Source organism: Semicossyphus pulcher, unplaced genomic scaffold (assembly GCF_022749685.1).
Source record: "Semicossyphus pulcher isolate SPU_LCO1_2020_fin unplaced genomic scaffold, fSemPul1.0.p SCAF_15, whole genome shotgun sequence".
NCBI classification, from domain to species: domain Eukaryota; kingdom Metazoa; phylum Chordata; class Actinopteri; order Labriformes; family Labridae; genus Semicossyphus; species Semicossyphus pulcher.
In genome coordinates, this window is record NW_027211659.1 from 28,871,431 (window position 1) to 28,891,458 (window position 20,028).

The 20,028-nt window shown below is 46.6% G+C and overlaps 1 protein-coding gene across 1 annotated transcript in view; it reads right to left on the reverse strand.

Moving 5' to 3' along the window:
- Nucleotides 1-472: 472 nt before the first annotated feature.
- Nucleotides 473-20,028, reverse strand: part of LOC138591994 (titin-like) — a 191,914-nt gene continuing 172,358 nt past the window's right edge. The window contains exons 228-251 of the mRNA XM_069662570.1: nucleotides 19,606-19,908; nucleotides 18,874-19,185; nucleotides 18,080-18,370; nucleotides 17,696-17,995; nucleotides 16,845-16,986; nucleotides 16,570-16,733; nucleotides 16,110-16,412; nucleotides 15,394-15,675; nucleotides 14,662-15,255; nucleotides 14,257-14,547; nucleotides 13,814-14,113; nucleotides 12,955-13,257; nucleotides 12,533-12,835; nucleotides 12,129-12,397; nucleotides 11,713-12,028; nucleotides 11,228-11,533; nucleotides 10,744-11,043; nucleotides 9,840-10,415; nucleotides 9,385-9,690; nucleotides 8,888-9,270; nucleotides 8,421-8,631; nucleotides 2,455-8,316; nucleotides 2,035-2,337; nucleotides 473-1,825 (exon numbers count right to left, since the gene is read on the reverse strand). Coding sequence (XP_069518671.1) covers nucleotides 1,533-1,825; nucleotides 2,035-2,337; nucleotides 2,455-8,316; nucleotides 8,421-8,631; nucleotides 8,888-9,270; nucleotides 9,385-9,690; nucleotides 9,840-10,415; nucleotides 10,744-11,043; nucleotides 11,228-11,533; nucleotides 11,713-12,028; nucleotides 12,129-12,397; nucleotides 12,533-12,835; nucleotides 12,955-13,257; nucleotides 13,814-14,113; nucleotides 14,257-14,547; nucleotides 14,662-15,255; nucleotides 15,394-15,675; nucleotides 16,110-16,412; nucleotides 16,570-16,733; nucleotides 16,845-16,986; nucleotides 17,696-17,995; nucleotides 18,080-18,370; nucleotides 18,874-19,185; nucleotides 19,606-19,908 — 13,013 coding nt within the window. The 3' untranslated portion in view covers nucleotides 473-1,532. The remainder of the gene's footprint in view (nucleotides 1,826-2,034; nucleotides 2,338-2,454; nucleotides 8,317-8,420; nucleotides 8,632-8,887; nucleotides 9,271-9,384; nucleotides 9,691-9,839; nucleotides 10,416-10,743; nucleotides 11,044-11,227; nucleotides 11,534-11,712; nucleotides 12,029-12,128; nucleotides 12,398-12,532; nucleotides 12,836-12,954; nucleotides 13,258-13,813; nucleotides 14,114-14,256; nucleotides 14,548-14,661; nucleotides 15,256-15,393; nucleotides 15,676-16,109; nucleotides 16,413-16,569; nucleotides 16,734-16,844; nucleotides 16,987-17,695; nucleotides 17,996-18,079; nucleotides 18,371-18,873; nucleotides 19,186-19,605; nucleotides 19,909-20,028) is intronic.

Sequence of the window (20,028 nt, forward strand, 5' to 3'; positions counted from 1 at the left end):
TGTCCTAAAGCATCCTGCAATAGCTCTAATTTTCAATTAAAGAGAAGCTTGAGATAGCGATGCAAATAAATCAATTGGTAACACGTATGTTTGATTTTGTATACAGTCCCTTAAAATGAAAAATGATCCATCAGGATCAATCTTCTGTCTGAAGAGATCCATAAGTGTCACTCATACTTTGAATATATCTTTTTATCTGTGGACCTGTAAATATCGTTTCATTCTTTTGTGTCCTGTGTCGACTTTGTGATCGTTTTCAGCGTATGTCTATTATGTGACTTTTAGAGCAATGAATGAGTCCATCATAAGTGTAAACATACCTGTCCTATAAGGCTGACTGTGCTTCTGATATCAAGTCTATCATTATCAAAATCTATAATGGACACCTTCATGTGTAACACCTTCATCTGCTTGAGATTCTTCAATTAAAACAAAAGATATGGACACAAAAAACCACAGCAGAGACCTCCTGTAGTGCTGATCATCATGCTTTATTAAATCAATAATTGGAGAAAAAAACTCAAGGAGGCTGCGTAATTAATCAATGCTACAACTCTAACTTCAATCAAACCAAAGAGCTGAGCGGCGCACGGGACCGTGTCGTTTTCTGTCCTCGTTGAACACAGCGGCGATGGTGTTGGCTGTGGTACATGTGCTTGGCGTCGCCCAGCTTGACTGAACTCCTAAAAACTAACACACAAACACACTGCAGACCTCCAGGAGCCAGCTCTGCCTCTGCAAACAAGCTCCCGACAGACTCTGATTTTACGTGATTGGCCAGGTTGATGGTACACCTGCAGAGCCTGGTCGAGCGGTCATTTGCCAGAAACAGAGCACAAAACAAAAAAAACACTTGTGCTCAGGGAGTGCAGGCCGCTCGCACTGTGAGCATGTCATCGAAATGGCGGTATGACATAATCAGTCAGAGCGCGAGGTCCGGTCGTCCTGCTTACATGAGGGTATATGCAAACAGCACTCAGGATCTCACGCTCTTGTTCCAATGCAACAGCACTGCCCTCTCTCTCTCTCCAGCAGTGCATTCATAGTTCCGTCTTGGATTGAGTTAACATCAACAGGGAGCCTCTCTACCTGTTGAGGCAATCTTAAGACTTCAACTTATCGTTGAGGCACAGAGTTTAGTTTCTCAGTTTAACAGGGTAATCGCTCTTTTGAAACTTTCTCCTGTTAAACCACATTTAGTTTCATTTAGTTTCAGTTAATATTATTGTCATAAATAACAATGCATACATTTCCCATAACCGTTCAATTCGGCTATATACATTATGTACATGTCACAGAAAAATGGATCAAAAATCCTAAGTCATAGTTATCCAATATGGCACATTTTATAACAACTTTAGACTTTAGTCTAGTTTGGCATAAATTAATGTCAAGATTGGTACAAAAATAGTTCATATTTACAAGAACAGAAATCCAGATCTTTATCTAGTAGATTATTTCGCTTAATTAATAAATAAAAAGGCATGGAAGTAGGGAAAAGGGGAGGATTGAAAGATTAGATTTTTTTTTTTTTACACTGATCGAATGCTAATGTGAACAGTCGCTGTGTCTGATCCAAGCTCGTTGGACAGTTTGAGGGTGTAGGTTCCAGCGTCTTCCTCTTTCACCCCGGTGATGATGAGGGTGGTTAAGTCCTCTGTGGTCTCGATGTGGAAGCGTCCGCCAGCAGTCACCTGTATGGTTCTGCCGCTGCGGGACCACTCGATGTGTTTGGCATCACCGGAGAAAGCGCAGGCGACTGTAAGGACTTTGCCAGGCTCAATGCTAATGTCTTCTGGCAGAGCCTCGATCCTGGGAGCATAACCTAGAGAGCCACAGAACATGACATCAGTAAACCTAAATTCAGCTGCACTTCTTCGGTTCATGTTGCAGCCTTAGGAAGTTTATGATTTCTATTCACTTAAAAAGATCTGACCTTCTGTTGCCTATGAATATTAATGTGGTGAAGCTTGACCTTTAAAAAGACACTAAAGTCCCATATTTTAGGATATTACATGCGCCTTGTCATCTTACCTATCGGTCTGAATGTGGACCCCTCCATGTGAGAACCCATCTCCGTCAGGCTGCTGGAGCTCATGGCGTACGATTCAGATGCCATGGACGACATGCTGGACATGGACATGGTCTCAAACTTCATCTCAGCTGCCATGCTGCTGAAGGAGCTGGACTCCATCATGGATGACATCATAGCCTGCTGGGCTGAAGATGAGAAGGAAGACGACTCCTCCATTGTGTGCATTTCTTTCTTCATCATCATGGATGAGCTCACAGACGATGAAGACTCCTTGTGACTCATCATCATTGATCCTGATGAGGCTGGAAATGGAAACAGTACATGTTAATGGTACTCCATAGTTACTGCTTTGTTAGGAAATATTTGAAGTGGCATGAAATAGGACTACATGTGCTTCGATATCTGAGGCAGTTTCTCACCTTTAAGTGCCAGTTGCTGTTCACGGTAAGCAGTGACCTTCATCCGTATGGACTGGAACACCTGTCCGGTGAAGGAGAAGGAGGATTTGGATACTCCTCCCTCAGACGTCATCTCACAGGTGTACTCTCCCTGATCACTGTCTGCCAAATCATGGATGAGAAGGCTGCAGGAGCCTTCGGAGTAGTGCATCTCAAAGTGGCTGCTCTGAGAAAGCCTCCTCCCGCTGACGTACCACACCACCTCCCTGACGCTGCTCTCGCACACACAGGACATCCTCACTGAGCCCTCGCAGGCCTCGGCTCTAACCTGACTAAGGACCTTGGGAGGTTTCGGAACTGGGGATTTCACAGTGGGTGGAGACACAACCCTTTTGGGGGACATAATGGGAGGAGGAGACTTCATCCTAGGAGGTGATTTGATTCCCTCGGGCTCAGGGGACTTCAGTGCCCTTGGAGATTTGATGCCGGAAGGCTCCGGGGACTTGATGCCTTTTGGTGATTTGATTCCAGCCGGTTCTGGGGATTTCACACCTTTTGGTGATTTGATTCCTGCAGGTTCTGGAGATTTGACGCCTCGAGGGGATTTTACTTCCTCAGTTTCAGGTGACTTCATTCTCTCTGGAGACTTTGCTGGTGGTGGAGACTTAAGTCTAGGTTCAGGAGATTTTATACCCGGTGGTGATTTAACTCTTTCAGGTTCTGGAGATTTGACACTTGGAGTTGGTGATTTTATGCTTGGTGCTGGCGAGGGTGCAGCTGGCTCAGGAGACTTGACACTCCTTGGAGATTTAATTCCCTCTGGCTCAGGAGACTTGACACTCCTTGGAGATTTAATTCCCTCTGGTTCAGGAGACTTAACACTTGGGGTCGGTGACTTCACACTGGGTGTCGGTGACTTCACCCCGGGTGTCGGTGACTTCACACTTGGAACAGGCGATGTTACACTGGGAGTTGGTGATTTAATTGAAGGTTCAGGGGACTTGACACTGGGAGTGGGTGACTTCACACTGGGGACAGGAGAAGTTACAGAGGGAGCAGGTGATGTTACTGAGGGCTCTGGTGACTTAACACTTGGAGTGGGTGACTTCACAGATGGTTCAGGGGATTTTACAGCCTTGACTTCCTCTTTTGGAGCTGGTCTGCGGATGGTCAAGGTGAAGTGAGCCTCCTGTCTGCCTGCAGAGTTCTCCACCACGACTGTGTAACTGCCTTCATCGGAAACTGTCACAGAGGAGATCTCCAGGCTGGACTTGTACTGAGTGGTGGTGACCTGGGTACGATGAGATGAGATGACAGTTCTGCTCTCGTGTATCCATGTTACACTGGGTGCAGGCTCCCCATCAATATCACAGGCAAATCTGGCCACCTCTCCCTCTGCAACAGTCACAGACTGGGGCTTGGTGAGGATTCTGGCAGGAAGAGAGGGCTTCACCCTGGCGACAGAAACTTCCTCAGAAACAGCAGCAGAAGATGACTTCAGCTTAGCTTCCGTTGTGGTGAGTTTGCCGGTCAGAGAAAATTTGTCTGATGAGTAGGAGGAACCAGATGATAGGTATTCGGCAGAGGCATACTTAACGGATGAGTCATACCTCTCAGCAGAGGAGTACCTCTCAGAGGAGTCAGCATATCTCTCACGTGTAACAACCTCACGTGTCTCTGTAAGCTTAGACTTGCTCTCTTCGACCTCAAAGTGAGTCTCAGATGCATAGCCAGCTTTGAAGTGGGAAGTGTGATAGTGGTCAATACGAGTGACTTCAGGAACATAGCCTTTGGGAGCTTCATCATCCCTGCGGCGAGAGGAGAAGGTGGTGTAGCCCCCACCTGACACATCAAGGGTGGCATAGTCTGACGACTCTCCCCTGGAATTGGAGCACACACAGCGGTATGTTCCACTGTCCTCTTCCTGGCAGTCCAGAATGGTGATGGACAAAACGCCGCTCATATTGACAAAGATGTATTTCTCGCTGCTTTCAGAAATTGCAGCTCCATTGTGCAACCACGTGACCTCAGCTTCTGGCTTGGACTGGATGTTTAGGGTGAATTTGGTGTCTTGGCCAATCGGTATGCGATGAGAGCGCATCCTGACAGTCACACGGGGAGCATGGTCCAGGCTGAAAGGAGTCTGGCTAACCACCTGATATTTCCTCTCAGACTTCAGAGCAGCCTTTCTTGCCTCATAGCGGGACATGATGTCAAAGCGGGCAGACCGCTCAAACCTGGAGGAGGAACGGGATGACCTCTCAACAGACCTGATAGGGCTGGGAGAGCGGGGACGGGTCCTCTCAGGGGTTGGGGACCTCCTCCCCACAACCTCGCCCTCTACCTCCACAGGAGGCCTGGGATGTGGGGGTCTGATCAGCTCTGAGACTGGACGCATCAGCTCAATGTAAGTGGGAGACAGGGACCTTCTCCTTCTCATATACTGAGAAATAGTACGTTTCTTCTTTGTCTCAGTAATTTCAACAGCCTCGTGCCTGACCTCCTGCCTCCTCTCTTCACGTTCCATGACACGCCTCTCCATGCGTATAGGGCTGCCGGTGGGGGAAGCAGAAAAGCCGAGCTCCAGTTCATCCTCAAGCATCTCCTCCTCTGTTCTCCTCATTGAAAGGTAGTCATCCACAGGCATCATCAGCTCCTCATCACTAAGGTCTCCCAGAGATCTCCTCCTGGATCTGAAGGAGGCCTCGGATTCAGGAGAGGGTGAGCGGCGAGCAGGCCTGACAGTCTCCAGATCATCCAAAGAGAGTTTTGGAATACGCCATCTTGGCCTGTACTGGTCTGTGATTCTAGGTAGGGGCATGACATAGAACTGCTCCCACCTGGAGAGGCGAATACGTCTCTGCCTCTTCTGCACAATCCTCTCCATCCTCTCTGGGACCTCATACTGGTCCCTAAGTTTTCTGTACCACTTCATGTCAGAAAGAGGCACAAACTGTTTGATAGCTTTGTCTTCATCCAGAGCTCTGGGATCATGAACCACAGTCTCAGGGATCTCATATGGCATGAAGATTCTCCTCTCTTCCTCCAGCTTCTTGGTCTCTGACTTCACCACTGTGATGTCAAACTCACCCTCAATGTTCTTGGTGCTCACTGCAGGCTTGTACATCTCTGCAGCAAATTTCATAGCCTCCTGGGCCGTGGGGTTGAAAGCTACGACCTCCTCAGTGGCAACAATTTGCAGAGCCATCTTGTTGGTCTTTTCAATTTGTTTCTGAACATGTCTGTATTTCTCCTCCTCACTCTTATACTCTCTCCTGGTGTAGGTAAGGCGGTCCACCTTCAGTGTAGCCTGGCAGCTTGCAGAGCCAGCACAATTAGTTGCGGTAACCTTGTACACACCAGAGTCCTCAAGAAGAGTCTCTCTGATATGCAGGACATGGTAGTCAACATCTTCCTGTATGACAGCGACCTTGTAACCAAACTGTAGTGGATGACCATCCTTCTCCCATTTTAGAGTAGGAGTTGGGATTCCTGAGAGTCTGAGTTCAAACCGGACACTATGTCCTTCAACACACTCAACATTGGCCAGCAGACGTTTGAACATCGGCCTCATAGAGTCCTCCATCACTGGATGAGGTGTCACAGTGAGTCGGGCCTTGCAGCTGTCTTCTCCAAACTTGTTGTCAGCCATAACTGTGTATTCAGCATCATCGTTCATGTCCAGGTTGTGAATCATCAGCTGGTACAGGCCCTTATCAGTGGTGAATGTATATTTGCTGTCATCCTGACCTGGCTTGATTCTCTCTCCATTCTTAAGCCATGTTACATGAGGCTCAGGGTGCACTGTAATAGTGACACCAAAGCGCACATCTTCGCCAATGTAGGCTGTGCGATTGTAGAGAGGTAGAGTGAACTCAGGCGGTCTCTGCAGAAGTCTTGTTTTGTCAACTCTTCTCCTCAGTTTCTTGATGGAGCGGCTGATGTAGTGCTCTCTGATGCTCCTCACAGACTCAACAAAGAGCTCTCCATAAGCACTGTCCTCTCCATCATCGCTCACAACCTTGCATCTGTACACTCCATCATCGCTTTCTTCGATGTCCTTTACATAGATGCTGGCGAAACCATTACTGTAACTAATTTCATACTTGGTGCTTTGGTGTAGCTGACGGTTACCAAAGTACCAAGACACCTGGGTACTCTTGTCATAGTTGGCAATGCTACAAGTGAATCTGACATGGCCTCCTTCCTCAGCTGAGCCATGCATGACTGGACCAGTGCGGAGGCCGTGGTACTCCGATCCAATCTTCACTTTACCAACAGCCAGTCCTCTCTGGTTCTTGAAGGCACCACCATAGGCAACACGAGCTGCTGATACAATAGTATCTGTCTTCTTCACCAGACTCTGGTAGTATCTTCTGTGTCTCAATGTCTTAATGACCTTGTTGCTGACATGCTCAATCTTCATCTTGAGCCACGGGTGCTCCAGAGCCTCATGTGCTGTCATACGGAGCTTCCTGTCCTTGACTAGAAGTCTATCCACAAAGTCCATGGCCTCCAGACTGATGTCCTTAAATGCTTCACTGTCAAAGATGTACTCACAGTTGGAGATGTTCTCAATCATCTTTGTAATCGACTCTGCTGCAAATGGATTAAGGCCACTGAGCAGAACGTAGGCCATAACACCAACAGACCACATATCAGTGGCTGTTGTGATCATGTCGTGACGGTGAACCTCAGGGGCACAGTACTCTGGAGCTGAGAACATCATTCTGATGTTTTCTCCTGGCACCAGCAGCCTAGCCTGGCCCATCTCGATAATCTTTATGTTAGTGCTTCTCCTTGTTGTGTAGACAATGTTGTCTGGGCGAATATCAAAGTGGCCAAAGTTATGGCTATGCATGACCTTCACAGCAGAGCAGACTTGTCTCAGGTAGCGGACAATCTCCTGCTCTGTAAGCTCAAAGTTGCAGGTACCGAGGCGTTCAAAGATGTCAACTCCAGAGATGAATTCGAAGATCAGGATGATCTCCTCCATGCTCTCAAAGTATTCATGAAGGTAGATAATATTCTTGTGCCTTGCTGCATTGAGGGCTTCGATTTCCCGAAGAACCAGCTCACGGTCCATTCCTTTGACCTTGATAAACTTGGCCATGAAGGTCTTCTTTGTGGCAATCTCTGTGCAGCGGTGAACAGCTCCAAATTGGCAGCGAGCAAGTTCCTCAGAGATGGTGTACTTGGATGACAGCTCTTTCACCTTGTAGAACAGAGCCTCCTCCTTAGTTACCTCTCTGGTTTCATCCACTTCCTCATCATAGTTCCTTATCACAGACTTGTCTTCCTTGGTTGTAATAGGCTCAGTTGGCTGAGAAGGAGGGCTTAGGCCGAACTGGTTTTCAGCTATCACACGGAACTGGTATTTGGTCTTTCCGAATATGTTAATGATCGTGATGCTGCAGTCAGATGTCTGTCCAGCACGGATCCACCTGTCAGCAGTGGTGGGGCACTTCTCCACAATGTAGCTAATGATGTCGCTTCCGCCATCATTGGCAGGGGGCTCCCAGGTGAAGGTGATGGAGTCCCGAGAAATGTCGCTGACAATGAGTCCCTTTGGAGCTTCAGGTATGTCAGCAACGTTCACCTCAATGGTTTGCTTGTCCATTCCAAACCTGTTCTTTGCTGTAATAATGTAGTAGCCACTATCCTTCCTCTGCACTCCCTTTTGGAAGACCAGTGAGGTGAAAGACCTGGTGGTGATGACTTGGTAATAAGCAGAGTTGGACAGGATCTCCTGACCCTTTTGCCAAGTGATAGCTGGCTCAGGCTTCCCAGTGACGGGGATCTTGATGGTGATGTGATCACCACGGACGGCATGGACTGCTCCCATTCCCTGAAGCTCTTTGGGCAGGTGAATCTTAGCAGGAACTGTATTAAGATAAAACAAAACATTGCATTGGTTTAGTATTTACTTATATTTCTATTTGTACAGATGAAATTACTTTATGTATCTACCAGAATCATATCATTACCTTCCACCTCCAGGTTGGCTGTTGTAGAGATGGACCCGGAGGAGTTAGTTGCTCTGACTTGGTAAACTGTGGCATCACTCTCGTCAGCAGTGGTAATAACCAGCTGGTAGTAGCCTCCCTTGAACTCTTGGGCCTTGATCTTGGTTCCATCTGCCAAGATCTCCTTTCCACTGCGGTACCATTTCACCACAGGCTTGGGATATCCCACCACCTTGTCATAGGAAAAATAAATAAGTGAAATGATTTACTGAAAAAAACCCCACAGAACCTAGATTTATATTGATTTTGTGTTGACTTTCGCCATGGCCAACCTTCCTTACATTGCAAAAACATTACTTCCCCAGGATCATATCAGAACATCTCTATTAAATGTAATGTTCATGTTCTCATTTGACTAAAGACAAAATACAACACAACAACACACAGTTTGTGAATCTTCTTCATGCAACTTTGGTTTGATAAAGTACCTTGGTAACAAAGGTGGCATTGGCATGGTATTTGACAGTCATATCCCTGATCTCCTCCCTGAACGCGGGAGCGCGAGGAGACTGGTCAGACTTGGGGATGATAGGCGCAGAGATCTCACTCCAGTCGCTCTCTCCGCCCATGTTTTCACACTTGACACGGAACTCGTACTCAAAGCCCTCGATCAGGCCTCTGACCTCGAAGTTCGTCTCCACAAACTTCTTACTGGTTACTGACATCCACTTGTTCTGCTTCTTCTCACGTTTCTCCAGGTAGTAGCTGCTGATTTTAGCTCCACCGTCGCTGCTTGGAGGCTTCCAGCAGACAACACAGGAGTCCTTGGTGGAGCTGATGATGAAGGGCTGCTGAGGGATTCCAGGTTTTTCTGAAAAATAAACAGGTTATGTTACTGAAGTACTCTGCCTTTAATTAGTCCTGCCTCTGCAAATAAGCCACAAAGGCGACAACTGCCAAATAAAATAGACTTGACTGGGCGTACCGAATGGACTCTTAACAATGACCACTGATGGGATCTCCAGAGGCTCACTGACACCATACTGGTTCTGGGCAGAGACTCTGAAGTAGTAGCCTGCATTCTCGATCAGGTTGGGGACACGGCAGGTGGTGCCAGAAACGGAGGAGGACACGAGGTGCCACTGCTCGCCTTCTTTGGCCTCACGCTTCTCTACGATGTAGTTGGTGATCATGGAGCCTCCATCGTCCTTTGGAGCCTTCCAGCTTATGATCATTGAGCTCTTCAGCAGGGCATCAACAACCACAGGTCCCTCAGGGATACATGGTTTGTCTGGAGATAACACATAAAAAGCATTGAGAAGCTATTCATTGATATACAAATACATAGGTCTAGTAATTGTTACTTGTTGGTTGAAATAGGAAACAAAGCATTATCCAATAAATTTTAAAGACAAGGCTGTTTGACATTTGATCTTTTACCTTGGATTTCAACACGCAGCACAGTGTCAATTGTTCCGAACGAATTGCTGAGCTGCACCTTGTAGCGGCCAGCATTGGTCTTCCTCTGGGCGTTCCTTACCACCAGGTGGGTGTAGCTTTCAGTATTTTCAATAATCACGTTCTCTGATGCATTCAGAGGCTTCTTGCCATAGAACCACATGATCTGGGGGATGGGACGCCCAATGTAGACGACATGAAGGCGGAGGCTAGTGCCAGCCCCAGCATAGTACTTTTCCTTGAGAGGGAAACCAGGGTGGAACTGAGGTGCAGCTTGCAGGCGCAGCTTGCCACTCGTCTCAATCTCTCCGGCCTCGTTGATGGCCCTGCAGGTGTACAGGCCTTCATCTTCCTGCTCGTCTGTCAGGATGCTGAGTGAGTGGTTACGGCCATCTGAGCTCATCTTGTACTTGCGGCTCTGGATCAGTTCCTTGCCGTAGCGGTACCACCTGATCTCTGGCAGCGGTCTGCCGATGATGCCACAGGTGAGAGTTCCAGACTCCCCGAGCTTGGTAGTTACATCTTGGATCTCGTCCTTCAGAGCAGGAGCCTCACCAACTGCAGAAAAAGCAGCAAAGCTTGAGCTTAATCTTACTAATTTCAACTCCATCAATATAGACTCAAACCGTTTATGTAGCCCACTTTGTACTCCGTATGCTGAATTGCTAAAATCTTTATTGAAATCCTAAAATGTATTTTAACATAAACGAGTGCTAACTTGATAAGATCCAGGTCAAATCACAATTTGGCTGTTTAGAAATGTTTTTGCTTCCAGGAGCAAATCTATTTCCATTCAACTAACACAAATACGTTAAAAGAAAAAAACCTAATTTAATTGTGACCAGCCCATTCTATTTCATGTGATGTACGGTCTGCGGCAGCTCACCACTCAGTTTGGTCTTGATGCCCATAGGTGTGCGGCGAGGACGACTGAGTCCAGTCTCGTTCTCTGCGAAGATTCTGAACTCGTACTCGGTGGCCTCCATCAAGCCGCCCATGGTGAACTGACGATCCTTGGAGCGTTCCTTGTTGCATTTCTTCCAGGCACTCTCTCCAGCCTGCCTGAACTCAATCCAGTAGCCCAGAATTTCCTTGCCACCGTCATGTTCAGGCCTGAGCCAGTGGATGGTGATGCAGTCTTTCGTGATGGAGATGATGTCAATCTCTCCTGGTTGGCTGGGTTTGTCTAAAGGCAGACAGGAGGAGATTGTTATGGAGAACCTTAGCAGAGCTATTTGGGATTTCATGTAGTATTTAGTTTAATTAGTTTTAATAAAATCCTCTAACTCAACTTAAATTTATTTACCTAGTTCTGTCTTGTTTAAAATGTTCAGTGTGTAATGAATAGCCTTTGTGTAATGTTAACTCACCAAATGGATCTTTGCAGACCACTGGCTCTGAAGCAGGACCAGGTTCGCTCTTCCCGATGTCATTCTGAGCCACAACTCTGAACATGTACTCTGCATCAGGGATGAGGCCGGTGACATTGTACATGGTGGTTGTGATGTGGGTCTTGTTGTGACGGACCCACTTCTCTGTTGACACCTCCCTCCTTTCCACGTAGTAGCCTGTGACACGGGAGCCTCCATCATCCCGGGGCCGGGCCCAGGACAGGGACACCATAGACTTGGACACGTCCATGATCTCTGGTGGGTTGCTGGGAGGCTCTGGTGGGCCTGAAGATATTGCACAATTTGATAGATCAATATATATAAAAACACTTCTTCACATCAGACTATATCGTGTTCAATGTGTGTCTTTATTACTGTTTTGGCCAAGATGTACACACTGCAACTTTTGCCCAATTCGTTGATATCGGAGATTAAGAATAATCCCAAAAGGCACCAATACTCACACAGAGGTGTCTTTGGCATGACAGACTCTTCAGACTTGAGAGATCTGCTGATGCCAAACTGGTTCTCAGCAGAAATCTTGAAGTGGTACTCCACATTCTCCTTCAGGCCCTTCACCACCAGTGAATTCTCAAGTACCCTGGCATCCACCGTATACCAGGCCGCCTTGGGTACCTCCCGCCTTTCCACAATGTATCCCAGGATGTCGGCGCCGCCATCATCTGATGGTTGCCTCCAGCTGACACGGACTGATCTGGCTTGAATGTCGTCAAACTCCAGAGGTCCCTCTGGAGCATCAGGGCGACCTATCACCTTCACCTGGAGGGTGGGGACACAGAAAGGTTTAGTTTCAAACAAAGCATTTTTTGTTTCACTGCCAATGTTGAAGTACTCAACATTTCTAAGATGAGACACTCACCTTGATGTACACTGCTTTCCTGCCACACTTATTCTCCAGAAGCAGGTCGTAGGTACCAGTGTCTTCTTTATGTGCCTCTTTGATGACAAGTTCTGTGATGTCATCATGGGTGGCGATCATGGCTCTATGTGAGATGTCACGTCCATCCTTGGTCCACTTACATGTAGGGATGGGTTTACCCTTGATGGGCACAGACAGACGGATGACTCCACCTTGCCGCACCACGTAGCCCTCCTCGTATTTACGATCAAGCTCGTAGTCAGGATAATCTGAAGGAGACACAAAGTATTTTTGCCAATTAAATTACAGATGAAATAGCAAAATGTGAGTTAAACCCACAAGTAAAAGTATGATGTTTATTTATTGCAAAATTAAATAAAATGTATGAAATTTCGTTCTACTACCGAGCATCTCCTGGACTTTGACCGCTCCAGGAATCTCGGCAGGCTCTCCGGCACCGCCAGCGTTGCAGGCACTGACCCTGAACTTGTACTCTGCGCCCTGGGGCATATGGGTGAGGGTGTACTCGCACATCTTGGTGGGTGTGGTGTTACAAAGTGTCCATTCCACCTGGTCCACCTTCTGCATCTCGATCAAGTAGCCGGTAATTACAAAACCGCCGTCCTCTTCTGGCGGCAGCCATGCCAGAGACACTGAAGTCCTAGTAGTGTCGGTGACTCTGGGCTGAACTGGAGCACCTGGAGGTTCTGTGCAACGACACAGAGAGGTACACTGGTCAGATCAATCCAACATAGGCATCAACCATTTCATAAATGGAGCACATTAAATGCATTAAGGCAGTTACACTGAGATATTAACCACATACCGATCGGATCCATGGCAACAGTGATGGCAGAACTCTCACTGGGTTTGCCGTCTCCTCTGGAGTTGATGGCGGTGACACGGTGTTCATACTCCAGGCCCTCAATCAGGCCAGAGGAGCGGTACCGGGTCATGGTCACGGGGTTCTTGTTGATCTTCATCCACCTGTCAGAATGGGCCTCTTTACGTTCGATGATGTAGCCAGCAATAGTGGAACCACCGTTGTCCTCAGGTGGTCGCCAAGTAATGGTCATGCCCTCGTGAGTGACATCAAGAACCTCTGGTGTGCTCGGAGGTCCAGGAATAGCTACACAGGAGAATTAGAGATTAAAAGATGAACTTACAAATATGAGCCATTTATAAACATAGCACCTGAATTTTGTGAGCGTCACAGTACCTAGGCGTGTTTAACTCAACTGTTTGATGATTATTTAGTAAAAATTAGTTCATTGATTGATGGATGGAAGACAGAAAGTGTGAAGAATGTTGAGGCAAAAATAAATAACTTATATGTACTAGATATTTTTTTCAGTTGTTTACAGTGATTTAAAAAAGTGAGCAGATTATTTTACATTCCTAACAAAGCCAGAGTTGCTTGGACGAGGCAGGTGGCAAGGTGTTTGTTAAATGATTGCTCAGGTATTGTGGCTGTTCATAGGTGGTTGCTCAAATGTTTGGGAACTTTTGACAACAGATTTCTAACATGTGTTAATGCACCAGAAATGCATGGCACAAACATGGCCTGGACTCGACTAAGTGGACTAACCACTCCTGTGGTTATTACCACAGTTCATGTATTTATTAGGATGCTTGATTAGAAAGGATTCCAATAAATTGCTGAACATAACGCGAGTAAAACTTACTCTTGGCGCTCTTGCACTCCACCACTTCGGACTGAAGGAAGCCACCGACGCCAAAGCGGTTCATGGCAGCAACACGGAACACATACTCGGTTCCTTCTGAGAGTCTGGTGAATTTGAAGCAAGGTCGGGTCACTGACTCTGAGACGGTGGACCAGCCTGGTCGGTGGGCATCACGCTGCTCCACAACATAGCCACTGACGTTGGCGCCACCATCCTTCTCTGGAGGTTGCCAGCTGATTGTTACTGACACGCCATCCACCTCCTCGATCTTTACTGGACCAACAGGGAGGCCAGGTTTGTCTGGAGGAAGAAAGAAGGCAGCAGGTTAGAATCTGTTTACTTTACTTGATATAATCAATAATACACTTAAAGAGTACATTTTGAATGTAACAGGCCTTACATATCTGTGTTAAACCTTCATTTATGTGCAGAAGTCTCCTTACCAAGTATGATGACCTTGATGAGCTCGGTTGCCATGCCGATGGCGTTCTTCACCTCCAGCTTGTAGTATCCAGTATCGTTGATGGTGGTCTCGCGAATGACAAGGTGGGTGTATTTGCCATTGCTGTCGATCTTAATGCGATCAAGGCTGTCCTTCAGTTGGTTGCCACCAAAGAACCAGGAGCAGACAGCCTGAGGTTTGGCCTTGATGGGGATGTTGAGGTCGATGGGTTTGCCACGATGCACGTGGACAATCTTTTGAGGAATGTTGGTCATGTCGATCGCAGGCATCACTGGAATACAAAAGAAGTATGTTATTATATTTTCATCTGTGTAGTTTTTTGAGTTTTTGTGAAAGCTGAAGGCGTTGTGTGATGATTTGTGGATGTGTCTGGATGTTGTCTTACCCTTGATGTCCTGGATTGTGACAGGAGTGACAGTGTCCATGGGCTCACTGGCTCCTCTGCTGTTGGTGGCTCGGATCCTGAAGAGGTATTGGTCCTTCTCCATGAGGGACTGGATGGTGTGCTGGGACACTGAGGCTTTGACTGTGGCCACGGAGCTCCACCTGTCAGAGCCCACCTTGCATGCTTCAATGATGTATCCAGTCAGCCTGCTGGCGCCGTCGTGCATCGGCTTCTCCCAGCGCAGCGTGACAGAGGACTTGGTGACATCGACGATCGCGAGGTTCAGAGGCACAGATGGCACTTCACACACCAACACAGCCTCAGATGTCTCGCAGGGCTCTCCAACGCCATAGATGTTCTCTGGCAGGACTCTAAAGAAGTAGTGCACACCCTCCTCCACGCCGGTGATCCTGAACAGGGTCTTTCTACACTCAGTGGTGACTGTCTTGTACGACTTCATGCTGGCTTCACGTTTTTCTACAATATAGTTGCTGACATGAGCGCCACCATCGTTGCTCGGGACGTCCCAGGTGATCACCACAGACTCCCTGGTGTAGTCCTTCACCTTCACACAACCTGGAGGACCAGGAGTGTCTGCAGAAAGAGAGAGAGGGTAGAGGAAGAGAAGATAAGTATGTGTCCATGAGTATTTGAAAGAAGAACTAAAGCTGCAGTAAGATAACTAGAATCACCACCTTGTGGTAGGACGTGTTGAAACCTGGGCTGACTTACCGTAGACTTTAACCAGGATGGTGGCGGTCTTCTTGCCAGATGGGTTCTCTGCCTCCACAACATACTTTCCAGAGTCGTAGCGGTTGACCTTCTCCACCATGAGCGAGGTGTAGCTCTCAGTGGTCTCAATGTAGCCGCGGCTCTGCAGCTCCACGCCCGTCTTTCTCCAGGCAACTACTGGTGTCGGCCGGCCAGTGACGAACACAACCAGACGCAGAGTTCCTCCGGCACGCAGGCACACAGTTTTCTTCAGGTCATCGGCCACCTCCAAGTCTGGCATTTCTGTGCAGGGGAGCAAAGTAAGGGGAGAGTCCATGAATGCTGCCCTTACCATGTTACAAGCTGGAATATGACTCTGATAAAGTCATTAACTTCCCATTTTAAACATTTGGTAAAATAGAATTGAGTAAACCCCCTAAATGAGGAAAAAAAGTTTTTTTGTTTGTTTATTTCATATAAAATTATGTAAACAAAGAGATTTTACTTATGGTGGGTCAATTATCACTTTTTTTAAAAGATGAGATGAACTGGCTCATTTATAGTTTTTTTTTCGGGGGATAATTTTAGATTTTGTCTGATAATTACACTCAACTTTCTGTACGCTGCTGAGTCCTCAGAGTGTGGTGTAAGAAAAGCGAAGAGCTCAGTCTGTCATGGAGAACCGTTGTAATAAAAAGAACTGTTCATTTCAGCCTTTAAAATCTGCACCAACTCACCGATTCTCTCCAGCGGCTCGACCTCAGCGCTGGGTTCGCCGAACTCTCCGGTACCTTTGCTGTTGATGGCAGCAACCCTGAATCGGTACTTCTTATTGGCTGCCAGGCCGGCGGCCACATACTCGTTGGTCTTGAGAGCCTTTGCGGTGGCGCGGTACCACTGCTCAGTGTCCTCCTCGAGGATTTCCACCACGTAGCCAGTTACATCGGAGCCACCATCGTACATTGGCCTGGTCCAGGTCATGCTGATGCTGTGCTTGGTGGTGTTGGTGATGCGTGGCATTGATGGAGGAGCTGGGGTATCTGGGATCAGACAAAGATAAATGCAAATATGTTGTATATTCATCCAACTTCATACGATAAAAAGAAAAATAATCTTTATGCCTTGTGGGAATTTATGGGGTCACAACAAGAGCAAGTTATAAAAACTGGAACCTTTAAGGACAGTTAAATGTCTTACATGTGGGGTCTTTGCAGAGGATGTACGGTGAGGCGTCGCTTGGCTGGCTGTCTCCAGCAGCGTTATAAGCCGTCACCCTGAACTGGTACTCGCTTCCCTCCAGCAGGCCTGTGATCTTCAGACGGGTGTCATAGATGGTGTAAGTCTTATTTACCCGAGTCCACCTGGTCCAAAAAGAAAGTGATATTGTGTGGGAGAGAGAAATGATAAGCAACAATATTTCAGAAAGTGAAAACTTCAATCTGTCTGTTCACTTCTTTAGTAGCCGTTCTCACCTGGTGCTGCTCTTCTCTCGCTTATCCACAATGTAGTTTTTGATCTCGCTGCCTCCATCGCTCTCTGGCTTCAGCCACTCGATGATGACATGCTCCTTACCCACCGCTGTAACCTCTGGAGTGCCCGGCTGGGATGGGATGGCTGGGAAAGGAAAGGGGGGGGAAGAGGTCAGAGTCACAGAAGCAGATCTACATCCTGTTTACTGTTTCACAGGACAGAAATTGTACCATCTAATTCTACAGTGGAAGAGGAAATCATTGCGTGCAGATTCATGTCTACAAACAGTGTTTAAGTCGGGAAAACCAAAACAAAGCCTTTATACTACTGCTGAATAACTCTGTAAATCTCTGTATCTCATTCTGTAAAGCGTCTCCCTCTGAAAATATTTTAATTTTACAGTATTTTTTGTTTAAACATAAAAACCCAAATTTGGCAACAAAAAAAAAAAAAAATCTAAATATATTGTAGAGAACTCACTGAGCCGCTCCTTTTCAGAATGTATGTACTGCAGTTAATAATAATAGCCTAATAATAATAATGATAATAATAATACTTTCATTAACAGGCACCTTTCAAAACACTCAAGGTCACCTTACAGGCAGAGTTAAAAACTAAAAACAATGCAACAATAAATCAACAAATGTACAGTGTATAAAATCATTATGTAATTAATGAAAAAACAATCAGATGCATAATTTAAAAAGAGGGATATTGAGAATCAAAGGCTTACAAGACATGCTGTATTTATTACAGCCCTTTGATGCTCGAGAACAGCCCAACTTTTTCCCTCTAAGCAGAGTGGTCTTAGCTATCCTCTAAAAAACTGACAAATTAAAATGTGGCAGCTTACTGTATGCATTCCTGGCAATGACAGGTTCGGACTCCAGAGGAACTCCAGGCCCGTACTTGTTGACTCCTCTGACTCTGAAGACGTACTCGTTGCTCTTGATCAGTCTGGAGCTGACACATGACAGGGTCTTGCACTCTAACTCCATGATGACCCAGTTAAGTCTGCTGGTCTCACGACGCTCCACAATGTAGTGGGTCACGGTGTCTCCGCCATCCTCCAGAGGAATCTTCCAGGACACGGTACACTTCTCCTCTGTCACCCTGCTGATCACGATGTTATCAGCCGGAGCTCCAGGAGTGTCTGAAACACACAAACACAAAGTTAGATCAGCAAGTTCTGACAATTCCATCTATCTGCTACGACTCTACTGTCATGGCTGCTCACCCAGAACTTTCACGCTGACGGCAGCAGTCTTGATTCCACTTGCGTTTTTGACCGTCAGGATGTATCTTCCTGTGTCATATCTGTCACAGTTCTTGATGACGGCCATGGCTCTGGTTGCTGTGTAGGTCAGGGAGTATTTCTCTCCAAGCTCCAGAATCTTGTCGCCCTTCGCCCAGTAGACTGTGGGCTCTGGTTTACCGCCCACAGCTCCGTCCAGGACAACGTCAGAGCCGGCAGTGACGGTGACGGTCTCACCCACCAGCTTGCTGTCCAGCTCAGCTTTGGGAGGAGCTGCATCAGAAAAAAGATTAGTTAGATGGTACAACAACACGAAGAGTTACATTTATGAATTAGATTTATTTGTTGTAATTTTATTCAATTTTTCATTCATGTTCATTATTCTATATTAGAAGCTATGATATAACTTCAATGAAACAATATCAACACAGGGAGACGATTATAAATGTCTGAACAAAATGAAGGTACATTACACACTAACTAACAGACTGTGCAGATGAAATAAAGCTCGAGCCATCATGGTTTAAATTGATTTGTGAACACTTTAAGCTTTTTATATGACTAGTTATTAATATCTGCACCATATGGTTTTCCTATTTCCATCCATTTATGCTGTGAATGTTTCCTGTATACTCTCTTATTCTGTTCTGTTCTGTTTCTTCATCATTGCAGCTGGTACCTTTTCCTTTTTAGTGGAAAGTTTCTTGTTTCTAGATGCAGCTTGGATGGAAGCCCAAAAACCAAAATGATTATAATTCTCGAACTCTTTAACTTACAGTATTCATCCTTGCAAGTGACTGGTCCGGTGGACTCGGACGGCCTGCTGTGGACGCCAGCAGCATTTTTGGCGATGACGCGGTACTCCAAGGTCTCTCCCTCTCCCAGGTTGGTGACAGTGAAGTAGTTCTCGGTAATGGTCGTGTAGTTGCACTTGAGCCAGCGGTTGTCGTCCCACTCATCCGTGCTGTACACTTTCCTCTCAACCACGTAACCAATAATCTTGCTGCCTCCATCATTGAAGGGCACGGTCCAGCACAGTGACACAGAGGAGCGGGTGATGTCGGTCACCTCTGGTCTACCAGGAGGATCTGAGCAGGGAAGGGAGGAGTTAATCGTAAAACTGACGGACACTGAAAACTGATCAGAACTGATTAACTGTTCTGATGTTCTGTTGTTGGACAGCAACTTATTTTCATCATTCATTAACCTACCGAAAGTATTTCAGATTATTTGCTTGATCAATAAAATGTCAGAAAGCTGTGAAAGATGCTCATCCCAATTTCCCAGAGCCCAAGAGGCCAAGACTTTTCATTTACGAAATTACAAAATGCAGCAACTCCTCACATTTAAGAAGATGACATCTTTGCTTGAAAACTCAACAAAACAATGACGTGATTAATTTTCTTTAGATCGATTAAGCTCTGAACTGATTTGATAAACAGAAGGTAGCCTGCCATTAGATTTTTATGATAACATTTCTGTAGTTGAGACAAGAATGTTTCCCTTACCAACAGGATTGAGCGCCACCACAGGTCTGGAGGCCTCACTGGCCTTGCTTAGTCCTGCGATGTTCATGGCGTACACCCTGAACTGGTACTCCAGCCCCTCAATCAGGTTGGAAACCTTATAGTGGCACTCCAGACAGGGAAGCTTGTTCTCCCTCACCCACAGGATGGTGTTCCTCTCCTTCTTCTCGATCCAGTAGCCTGACACCTTGCTGCCACCGTCAGCATATGGCACATCCCATTTGATGCTGATGGCGTTGGCTGACACGGACACCACATCTGGGCGAGTTGGAGGACTTGGAGGAACTGTGGAAATGAAGAGAGGATGAGAAAAGGGATTCTTAATTTCCAAAATGTTAAACTTTGGCATCCATATGGATGAAATCAGGATATGCATTTTTTTGTACAACTGTTAAGTAGAACTCA